General features: G+C 37.2%; 1 protein-coding gene across 1 annotated transcript in view; it reads right to left on the bottom strand.

Annotated features, from left to right (window-relative positions):
- The window catches only part of LOC125237517 (mucin-5AC), a 160,342-nt gene that overhangs the window by 7,659 nt on the left and 140,328 nt on the right, over window positions 1-12,355 (bottom strand). Inside the window, exons 2-3 of the mRNA XM_048144639.1 lie at window positions 1,328-1,435; window positions 232-297 (exon numbers count right to left, since the gene is read on the bottom strand). Coding sequence (XP_048000596.1) covers window positions 232-297; window positions 1,328-1,435 — 174 coding nt within the window. The remainder of the gene's footprint in view (window positions 1-231; window positions 298-1,327; window positions 1,436-12,355) is intronic.

Raw genomic sequence — 12,355 nt, 5'->3', positions numbered from 1 at the left:
CTCAAACAATTTACACACAACCTTCCTACGGATGCTTTGCTATGTGTTAAGTATAGAAATGAGACGAAAAATATAAAATTAGGAAGAAAAAAAGGCAAAAGGTAAGTTCGAGATAAAGATCAATCCAAACAGTTACACACTAGTCAGACTAGCGGCAAAATGCAGAAATTTCGAAGCAAAGTTATTTTATACAGAAGACATAGAGCGTATTATGATTATTGTAGTACTCACCCCTGTTTTCTGAGACTCCTTCTCTTTTTATCCTAGTTGCTTCTATTGACTCTTCATTATTAATATCTGTAATAAAAAAGAAAAACCTTTTTAGCATAAATCAATCTACATATATTTTTACTAACTTCCTATTTATTGTACTCTCAATGGATTCTCAGAGATACAAATTAATAAAATCTGAAATGTTCAGGCGAAAACTTTAAGGAAACGACTAGAAATAACACAGATAACATCCATACTAATATTATAAATGGGAAAGTGTGTGTCTGTTTGTTTGTCCGTCTTTCACGGCAAAACGGAGCGACGAATTGTGATTTTTTTTTAACTGGAGATAGTTGAAGGGTTGGAGAGTGACATAGGCTACTTTTTGTCTCTTTCTAACGGGAGCGAAGCCGCGGGGAAAAGCTAGTAATTTAATAAATTGCCGTTGATTAGACCACTTACTATGTGTTACTAGTCCTTCCTTATTATAGTATGTAGTAGGTGCCTACGTAAAGATTGGACGACTGATCATTATTCTTTTTTTAAAGTTAGTATTCATTTCCAACACTAATTCTGTATTCATAGCCTGTCATTCGCATTGCTCAGACTGCATCTGATCTGAAGTCTGATTAAACAAGTAACTGATGAACAATCAAATATGTAAGAACAAAATGAGTCTTAAGTTCCGTGATTTAGGCCATCAGCCATCATTAAGATATTGATCTGACGTGAGCCCATTTCACTACTCTGTCAAAGTCTCCTTGAATGTTATTATGGGCTACCGAAATATCGATGTCTGAGGCAAGTATGCACATATCGTCCGCATACATAAACACTTTACAGTCGGTCAGGACATTTACCACACTGTTGACAAGCATTACAAAGCCGACAGGGCCGTACACCGAGCCGGTGGGCACCCCGAGCGTGACGTCACACTCCGCGCCCGTGGCGCCGGCGACGCTCGTGCGTATGGTCCTGCCCGCCAGGTAGCTGCGGAACCAGTCGTGGACGGGGCCGGCGATGCCACACTCACTCATGGCTTGAAGTAGCACCTCGTGGTCTAAAGTATCGAATGCCTTTTTATAATCTATAAAAAGTGCCAGAACTTGCTTACCTTCATTCAAACCGCTGTTTATTTCATCTGAGAAGTGTGACAGCGCCGTCGCCGTACTCCGAACTCGCCGGAACCCGTGCTGTGCGTACGGCAGCTCCGTTGTTATTACTGGAACGATAAAAAAAAAATTATTGAATGTATATGAATACAGATAAAAAAAAGTAGTAGATAAAAAAAAATATCTGCCCCCTCTTTACATGTAGGGGTACCCTAATAAAACATTTATTATTATTAACGACCTTTCACATATTTATAATGAGCCCAAACATGATGGGGTTATGATGAGGAGAATAGCAGTTCTGTTGACCACCTCCTGACTCCATCATGAGAACTTGGACCTCGTCTAGTTCGATGGTGCTCGTCAGCCCAAATCTAATGAGCCCGAACATGATGGGGTTATGATGAGGAGAATAGCAGTTCTGTTGGCCACCTCCTGACTCCATCATGAGACCCTGGACCTCATCTAGTTCGATGGTGCTCGTCAGCCCAAATCTAATGAGCCCAAACATGATGGGGTTATGAACTTATGATGAGGAGAATAGCAGTTCTTTTTAATTTAATTTATTTATTTGGCTCACAAAACTAGTTACAGACATTAATAGAAAAATACATTACAATTTTACTAAAGTACTGAGCTGGTCTATAACTCTAAACATGTGTGCACAGATAGTATTTAATTTAAGTAAACAATATGCGCTAGGGAGGTGAGATGTCTTCTTTTATACTAGGTACTTACATTTATTATGGAAAAGCAAATGACTAAACTTATACATATTACATACAGAGGTAACTTAAAACTAAACTAAACTAAGTAGAAAGTAGAAATTATCATAGACATAAACATGTTTGTTGACCACCTCCTGACTGTATCATGAGACCTTGGACCTCATCTAGTTCGATGGTGCTCGTCAGCCCAAATCTAATGAGCCCGAACATGATGGGGTTATGATGAGGAGAATAGCAGTTCTGTTGGCCACCTCCTGACCCCGTCATGAGACCTTGGACCTCATCTAGTTCGATGGTGCTCGTCAGCCCAAATCTAATGAGCCCAAACATGATGGGGTTATGATGAGGAGAATAGCAGTTCTGTTGACCACCTCCTGACTCCATCATGAGACCCTGGACCTCATCTAGTCCGATGGTGCTCGTCAGCCCAAATCTAATGAGCCCAAACATGATGGGGTTATGATGAGGAGAATAGCAGTTCTGTTGACCACCTCCTGACTCCATCATGAGACCTTGGACCTCATCTAGTTCGATGGTGCTCGTCAGCCCAAATCTAATGAGCCCGAACATGATGGGGTTATGATGAGGAGAATAGCAGTTCTGTTGACCACCTCCTGACTCCATCATGAGACCTTGGACCTCATCTAGATCGATGGTGCTCATCAGCCCAAATCTAATGAGCCCAAACATGGTGGAGTTATGATAAGTAGAATAGCAGTTCTGTTGAACATCTCCTGCCTGACTCCATCATCATGAGAACCAGAACCTCATCCTGGTCCCAAAATATAATAATAATTCAAACTCTCAACAAACTTCACGTATAACTTAAAATCCAAAATCATATGAAAAGCATGTCGAATTGTCGAATGCTAAAATTGCATAAGGTGTAAAAAGGATCAAGATTTGTTTAGTCGCAGTTTACGGCACTTCTCGGAACTATCGAGCTGCTTACGAAAGCTAGGTGCGCCGGACGATCAAACGCAGGTCCGTTGTCTTCGAGCGCTCGGCGCAGACTGAGCGGGCTCGCGTTAGCACAGTGTCTTTTATTCGAATTTTAGGTGTTTTAAAAAGGCACGTATTTAACCGGGCGACTAATTAATCATAGAAATGGGTATCAAAAATAATAGTTTGGCGACTAAAATGGGGCCTCAAATTATTTCAATATGAGGTGGCATTTTAATGTCATTACGGCTACGGTTTATTCAGACGCGAGTACCAACTATTTATTTGGCAACTGAATTATTATATTGGAAACAATTTAAGAGATACAGTTTAATCGGAAAACGGCTATCTATTAATATAAAATATACAGTTCTTTTAAAATATTTATATAGCAAATTAACATAAAAAGTACATTTAAAATTTATACATCGGCACTCATCACCTGAGCTGTCATTTTAATAAAAAAAAGAATTCTTATAAAATATAATGGTCGACAAAATATTATACTTATGGGTAAGAAATTACATAGGTGTTTGGGAGTGTTGGCAACTTCGACTCTATACAATGAATTTAACTTTTCATGACGTTTACTCTATCGAATCTAAGGCCGGTCTTACGCAGTCTTAACATCACTCTGAAAGATTCATTTTTTTGGCAGGAAAACCTTACTCAGAATATGCCTTTTCATAAATCGATCCGCAGATTTTATAATATCGAATCTTATGCTGGCATAATGTTAATGAGCAAAATAATCTTCTAAATTAAGAGTATTACCATTTTTGTTTGCATAATATTTAGACAGTAAAAAGTTGTCCATCTTCTTCCTATTTCTGTTTTGATAATGAGTCTTGTGTGTTGGGGATGCAAGATACCTAACACTCCTCCTCGCTTCGCTCGTCGTCGTACCTAACGGTGCCTCTGGGACTGTATTTCATTTCATCATCAATTCGTTTTCATAAAAAAAAAACGATTTTATATGTGTTTTTAAAAAAACATACTTCCCATTAATTTTTTTACTTGCCTTCGCAATTTAAATACTACTTTAAACGATGAGCTAAGTATAATTATTTAGGTGCTAACATCTATATGACTACAAATATTAAAAATCTTACACTTTACAATACTAGGTGCCAATTATTATTTTAGTCGCCAAAGTATTGTTTAATGTTCCTCGGAAATATTTTTGTCGCTTGAAATTTGCTGCCGTTTTTTCAATAATAATGATGCTTAATATTTGAGGCTCATATATTTTTTTTGTCGCCACAATATTAAAACACAGCCAAATTATATTATTGTATGCCCGACTTAACTTCCCGTTTAATATTTTAGTTGCCCGGTTAATTATATGCCTTTTAAAAACATATCTATCGACAGAAAGGTATGTCTTATATGTATGATTTTTTTTTATGGGTCAATAAGAAGTTCTAGTTTAGGATAATATTATTTAAGAGTTACAAAAAATGCAGGAATCGCAGGAAAAATACATAATGTAAACCTTTTTTTATCGAAAAAATGGGGAGGATACGGAAGGTTATTTATCCACCATTTCAAGTAAATCTTAAAATGTCAAAGTATTAGCTAACTCGTACAGGATATAACAAATAGGATTGTGATCATTTATTACCCCAAATAACATTTTTAACAGCACAATCACGATTCTAAACGAGCTATCCCACTACGAAATTTGAAAACGTCTTCCGAAAAAACTGATTTTTCGGAAGTATAAAAAGACATATTTTAAAGTAGTACCAATTGATTTTCTAGCTAAAGATATGTACTTTTAGGAACATTATCATTTTTTTAATAATCATTTATAGTTTCTTTATAATTTTGAATGAAAAAGGTTCTATTTTGCAAAAAACGCTCGTCTTTAGGAATAAGGCCTCTGTTACAACAATATCTAACCCAATATCAAACTTTAGATCATTGTTTTTTTCATCCACAGTCTTATTTTTTGCAACAGAACGTGCGGCCTCATTGTACGATAACAGAACATTAAATTAATTACAACACTTGTAAAAAACAAAGATTTTGCTACCATCCCCTTTATCTGACACAAGGTGACCAAACTGGTTCACTGTTAACAATCAATTGTGCAACCATATTAACCCAGTTGCAGAGGGCTTACTGGAGTTCGCATGGATCTTTCTCTGTCTCTCAAATGACGCCTTAATTGGAGTAAATGAGAAAGATACAACAGTATGAATTCGCCTTCATATCTCAGTACAAACTGTAAGAAGATTATTGAACGATTTCGTTTCGATTATCGCATTTTGAAAGTAGATATATTCGAGGTCGCTAATCAGATCAATTGACGTAAGTCTATAAGTGGTCGATTAACACGTTTCAATATTCTGATCTGAGTTATGAACCTTACTGCTTCGTAATGCCGTGGCTTGCGTGGGCGACGGTCGCGCGATGGTCGCGCGATGGTGATGCGACGCATACGAAATCAAACCTTATCGATATGGAAGTAGACGATGCGATTAGACGCGACGGTGACGGTCGCGCGACCGTCGCTCACGCAAGACACGACACAGAGTAAGAAGTCTTACCGTGACCCATAGGTGAAAACACTGGATTTAAGTTACTTTAGTAGGTAGAATAAAAGTGCAAAATGGTGGTCCAGTAACGTCAATTGCCTTGCTAGCCAGTAGCGGGGCGTGAAAAATTTCATTGGTAAAGCCGGAGGGGTTTTTGGAATCTGTCTTGTATGGACTTCTACAGATACTAGAGAATTTTAGGGAACCCGTTGGGAATCGAGTTGTATCGACGCTCCGCCACTCCTAGCATTGGCTATGGAGCCATATTAAAATATCAAATGTGTCTCGCCTGTATCTATCATGCAGAATTGAAAACAAGAGGACATTGAGAAACAATGGAGACATCCATTAAAATAAAGACTCAAGCTATCTCTTTAGACAGACTGTTAGCATACTAGCTTGCTTAGCTCTTCGAATTATTGTATAGGTAGTACGGAACCTAAGTTGACATGGAATCTTGGGTGATGTTGGCCAAATCTTTGAAAACCTTCAAATCAAGAGTGAACAGGCATTTTCTGGGCGAGCTCACTCCATCGTAGGCCACGTTTTTGCCTTTGGCTAGTCTGTGGTCAAGAGTAAACCCATTTATAATTTAAAAAAAAAGCTGCTACTTCATCACGAGACGGGCCTAACTTTACACCCTGTTTCTATTGAATTCCGTTAACTTTAACGGAAGGTTCTTTAGATCAAATACAATTAATTTCTCTAAGAAACTAGCGTCTTAACTCTTACGGTTATCGAGTTATAAAAAAAATAAAGATAATTACTGAACACGTGTGTGACAGTCTTTACCAATTCCTAATTTTACTTGTTTTGAAACGTGTCGTCAATCACTTGACACTAACTTGAATGTTATTCTTAAAGGTCTCTCACACTAATAAATTAATTTATTATGTATGAAAATGATGAAAAATATTTTTTGCGAATTTAACTAAAAGTGATTATACAGGATGGTCCCTGATAATGATCCTAGCTTCGTGTCAAATTTAACGGAAAACAAAAAAACACGGCGTATATTAGTTCCGAGGTTGTTACACAAGAACAGTCCCACATAGGTACCATTACCTACCATTCCAACTTCACATCGTACGAAACATGACATTGCACAAATCCAAGCCAATTGTATCCCAATTTACCTTACCTAACCCTCTGAGAATTCGCGCAGCCTCAAAACAAAACACAATCGCTTGCAATACCAGCCGGCCGCTAGGCAAACGCAAAATGACAACCGTTGACGCCAGTCGTCGATCGAAACGCAGTCTGACTCTGTCGCGCCAACACGGAAGAGAGCTAATAGCTAGCTAGATAAAAATATTATCGTATGCGTTTGTTCATTTGGCTACAGGGCTTATACTTTGCCTCTCAGTTACACCCTTTTGCGAAAAGAGATGGGCATATTTTTTCACACAATTACGTGGTGTTATCTAATAATAAGATACTTTGGAACAGTTAGCATGTAACCGCAAATCTCGTGGTTATGTAAAGAATTTTGTTGATAATCTCCCTCTTATCTGTGCAGCTGTGGAGAAACAGTTAAAAACTGTAATTTAAATTCAATTCTTCAAATCAAGAGTGAACAGGCATCTTCTGGGCGAGCTCACTCCATCGTAGGCCACGTCTTTGCCTTTGGCTAGTCTGTGGCCAAGAGTAAGCCCATTAAAAATAAAAATAAAAAATAAAAAAAATACGACACCGTTTTATCCTCTTTTCAGTCCAAAATGTAATGTCTGTGAAATAAGCCACAGCTCTGTAACATTTAATTCTCAAATGCAAATCGTACTTCAACTTGGGGTATATAAGCTGGGCGTGACATATCAGTATATCTAACGGAAATAATATTTATATATTCAGTCATGTCTGGTCAACTTCCACGGAACAGTAGGCCACTATGCCCATACGCGAAACGCAACAGGAACGTTTTCACCGGCACAGATTCGACGGAAGCGCACGCATCACACACTCATGAAAAACGTCCTATGTGCCATGTTGCACGCACTCACATACGTCGTTTTGATGGAGTTGACAGTTGACACGCGCGCGAGCAAAAACGTCGTAAGTGACATGTAAATTGTATATACATAGGTCTTTTAGACATAAATAAGTGGACATAGGATGGACTACTGACATAGCACGTGCGTTAAGGTGCGCGCTAGTTTTTTACTAGGACTGTACAACTGTACAGGTCGTGTTTAGTATGGATGACGGGATGGGTGTATTCATTGAGGATGTTTTGAATATTTCGGTGTCTCGATGTTGGGTGGAAGAAAGTCTTCTGGCTTTTACGTGCCTGTGCCTGTTGTAAAGCTCTAAACAGAGGGAATTCATAATTCCCTTAAGTATAGAAATCATTTGTACACATTCGTTATTTATTAAGCAAAAAAAATTGAACCAAATAGATCAAAATTTTGTAGTTAAATAAATAAGTTGTACTTATTTAAAAATTAAATCAAATTTGTGAACATAAGACTGAACTTTAAAAGATCGCTAATAGGTATCTAAAATAGGCCCTTAAGGCACAGTACCAAGGATGCTGACGACATGTCCTCGCTGTATCGCAATGATTTTATTACTAGATATCATGGAAAGGCATTTCTGAACTTCAAACCTCTAGTTAAGAGCTTTTTAGAGTTACTGCTGATCATTTCAGTCGTTCATTTTCTCACGAGTTATTTGACTACACAAAACAATCCAACCGAAAAAATGTCCGGCAGATGATCTTGAAACCGTGAAGCGTAAACTAAAAATGAAGTTTCTCTTAATAATAAAAAAGGTTACTAGTACTTAGCGCAATTGATTTTCGTATCAGAAGCCGAAAGCAAAACAAGCCTTAATTTTGTTTATGATCAGTACCAGAAAATAAACTAAGTTAAGTACTTATCCATTAAATGCAGAAGCATTGTTACCTAACAGTAAACCTAGCACATGATGGCCGCGAGAGTATGTCGCCGCGAGATAGATGACACGTCTTCTTCTAACTGTATTAATGACATAAGGACGGGTAGTCTTTCTCGCAGCGACATACTCTCGCGGCAATCATGTGCTAACCCTGCAGGTATCTACAATTCAGACGGAACTAGCCAATGTGGCAATTGCTGACAGAAAACCCCGTACAAAAATAATGCGGCACATTTGTCACCTTGACGAGACACCAATTTTCTTGTTCACCACAGTGACACTGCCAATTCTGTTTAGTTTTTTTGGCTAATTGTCACCAATTTTGAGTACCACACCTTTTTTACACCACAATCAATAACGCCGTTTTTGGAATATTTTGATAGGCTGTAGCGTCTTTAAAAATAAGAATATCAAAAAAACAAAACGGTCCTACACAGATAAAAATTATTATAATCTGTGTTGAAAAAATCATGGCTCTATCTTCAAAAACCAGGGAGGAAATAGTCGAGAGCGTTTGTATGGAGAATTGGCCCCTCCTGTATCGTCTTAACTATCTTCGGCCACAAATTTCGTAACACAATTAGGTAATAATGAAAAAACATACATACATACATACAATCACGCCTGTATCCCATAAAGGGGTAGGCAGAACACATGAAACTACTAAAGCTTCAGTGCCACTCTTGGCAAATAAGGGGTTGAAAGAAAACGAAACTGTGACATTGCAGTGAAAGGTTGCCAGCCTCTCGCCTACGCCACAATTTAACCCATATCCCATAATCGCCTTCTACGACACCCACGGGAAGAAAGGGGGTGGTGAAATTCTTAACCCGTCACCACACAGGCAAAAAATTAGAATTACAATTATTTTAAATCACACACTGCATTTCCTTATTGATATCGTCCCAGGTGAATGCTCTAGAAAACGTAACAAAGCCTAGAACGTCGTGCACCACTTCCCGCTTACTTCCGAGCAATTACAGAGACAATAATTAGGGTCTACATAATTAAAACGACTCACCAAACCATCCACACAAACTTAGCCTTAAAAACAAGAAAGGCAAAGACGATATTCGTCGTGTAAACAAAACTAACAAAACTGTAATAATTTCGCACGTTCTCATTTCAAAAACCTGAATAACATTCACACATTAAGAAACTACATTTTGCCAGCGGTTTCGCTGGCGAAAATTATGGAAGACATAATTCTACGGGGTTTAAATAAAGAGTCAAGAAGAAGCCTATGGTCACTCGCCAAATCGCCATCCCTTCAACTATCTGTATCTCCACTTGAAAAAAATCACTTTCATTTCTTCGCTACGTTTTGCCGTGAAAGACGGACAAATAATCAGACACACACATATTTAAAACTGTAACAATGACTCAAGAACGAACGTTTAGTTTGTTCCAAATTTGAAATCGGATGACTTGCGTTCCGTATGGGAATACGCGAGTATTTTTAGATGCTTATCGGGTAAAAATACGCGGTTCTTTGATAGGTTCGCTTTTTACTTTTTAAATTTCACTTTTATATTGTCGCTCGAAGAAAGCAAGATCTTGTTTTTTTTTTAGAAAACTTTCGACGTTGTAATCTGGTGTTTTGACAATGGTCGGCAAAAAGTGGGAGCGTTTTGTAGAAAGGTCATTCGTAAGTTTGTGATGTTATTCAACTTGTACATTCCGTGGGCATTTATTTGTATATTCTATTACGCTGATTTTTCATTAAGCATTTCTTTCCGCCGAAGATTCGTATAGGTAATTTATTGCCTTAGCAAAAAAAGTAAAGCGATACTTTTCTTAACTATGGTAGAAATGTTTTATTTATTTTGGTTGACCGTGTGTTCTGAGTTTCACCACCCCCTTTCTTCCGGTGGGTGTCGTAGAAGTCGACTTTGGGATGTGGGTTAAATTATGGCGTAGGCGAGAGGGTGGCAACCTGTCACTGAAATGTCACAATTTTGTTTCTTTCAACTCCTTAATTGCCAAGAGTGGCGCTGAAACTTGAGTAGTTTTATGTACTCTGCCTACCCCTTTATAGGATGCAGGCGTGATTATGAGTTATTTGTTTAACTTTTTTTAAATGGACATAAGTCAACAACCGTTAATTGAACCTTTTTTAAACGGTAATCTATTTCCCAACGGAATTTTAACTCAATTCCTAACCCTATTGCAAAACTGGTCCTCCACATATAAGGCGGGAAAAGTGTCGTGTAAAAAGCTACGTGACAGAGCGAGACAACCATATGCGTAGACTGGCAGTGCGAGAGAGACGCTAACTATGTCAGTGGGACCCCAGAGTCAATGCACTTGCAATCTTATGCGTTTAAGGCTGGTGGTGTAAGATTGGCTAAGATATTTCATTAAGTCTCACAATTTAAGATATGTACACATACAATATCAGGTCTAGATACAATTTGGATCAGATATACATGTAAAATAGAACTTTCTTCAAATAAAAACATATTTTTTGACACTGACATATCGATCTATAATTTTTATGTAGTATCTAGAGCAGCTACCTTAACATTATCTCGAAATTCATCACATTAATGTCATTAAGGCTTTCCGAACCTAAGGATTATAAATTTTCGGAATAAGAAAGAAAGAAACGATATTTATTTGGTATAAAAAACACAACACAATATATAAAAAAACAACATAACCAAATAGGATCAGCGTAGATCGAGTCTAAGAAACGGCACTGATTTTCAGGTGAAAAGTAAGACTAAATAAGTGAAAAGTAAGACTAAATTTGTGGAGGAGTGATCTATTGTGATTTTTGCAAAAAAAAATGATATACATTTTAATTTTTCATTGAAAATTCGTCATTGTGTCACGAAAAGCGCTAATGGCCTACCGGTAAGAGCGTGCGACTTTAATCCGGAGGTCGAGGGTTCGAACCCCGGCTCGTACCAATAGTTGGGGAGTTTATTGAAAAACCTTAAATTTTTTGACCAAAGCATGAAACTTGGCACAGTTGTTCCTTATATCAAAATAAGCCGATTAAGATCGGGAGCCTTCGGGAGCCTCCCCCCTGGGGCCCGGGAGGGGGGGTCAAAGTACCGCTTCACCCGGCTTGGTTTGAAAAATTCTAACTTACCCCGTTTAGTTAATAGGTCATGTTTGGTATCATTTTCGAGTAAATCAATAACGTAGAATTCGTTTTTAGTACTAAAATTATCATTTAATGGTAAATAAAATAAAAAAAATTAAAAAATTTGAAATTTTCATCCATGATTTACAAATTCAAGTCATCATAAATGACAAACTGTTTGCTTTTTCTATAAATAAAAAATATGACATGATAGCCTATTTAATATAGATTATAAAAAATATAACTTTTATCCACCTTTACTAACGTTAAGTTCCACAAAAAAAATACTTTAAGACGCGTGGCGTCGGTACGCCGCGAGCGTAATTTTAAAATGCCTTTATTTTAGGAACTCTATTAGACCCCGTTTAGCTATTAGGTCATGTTTGAAATCGTTTTCGAGTAAATCAATAACTTAGAATTCAGTTTTGGTACTAAAATTATAATTTAATGGTAAGTAAAATTAAAAAAAAATTAAAAATTTGAAATTTTCATCCATGATTACAAATTCAAGTCATCATAAATGACAAACTGTTCGCTTTTTCTATAAATAAAAAATATGATATGAAAGCCTATTTAATATAGATTATAAAAAATATAACTTTTATCCACCTTCACAAACGTTAAGTTCCACAAAAAAAATACTTTAAGACGCGCGGCGTCGGGACGCCGCGAGCGTAATTTTAAAATACCTCTATTTTAAAAACTCTATTAGACCCGGTTTAGCTATTAGGTCATGTTTGATATAGTTTTCGAGTAAATTTATTAATTTACTCGAAAACTATATCAAACAAGAATTTATTTTTGGTACTACAATTATAATTTAATGGT

This window comes from Leguminivora glycinivorella, chromosome 21 (assembly GCF_023078275.1).
Source record: "Leguminivora glycinivorella isolate SPB_JAAS2020 chromosome 21, LegGlyc_1.1, whole genome shotgun sequence".
Taxonomy (NCBI): domain Eukaryota; kingdom Metazoa; phylum Arthropoda; class Insecta; order Lepidoptera; family Tortricidae; genus Leguminivora; species Leguminivora glycinivorella.
This window is presented reverse-complemented; position numbering and strand designations above follow the sequence as displayed.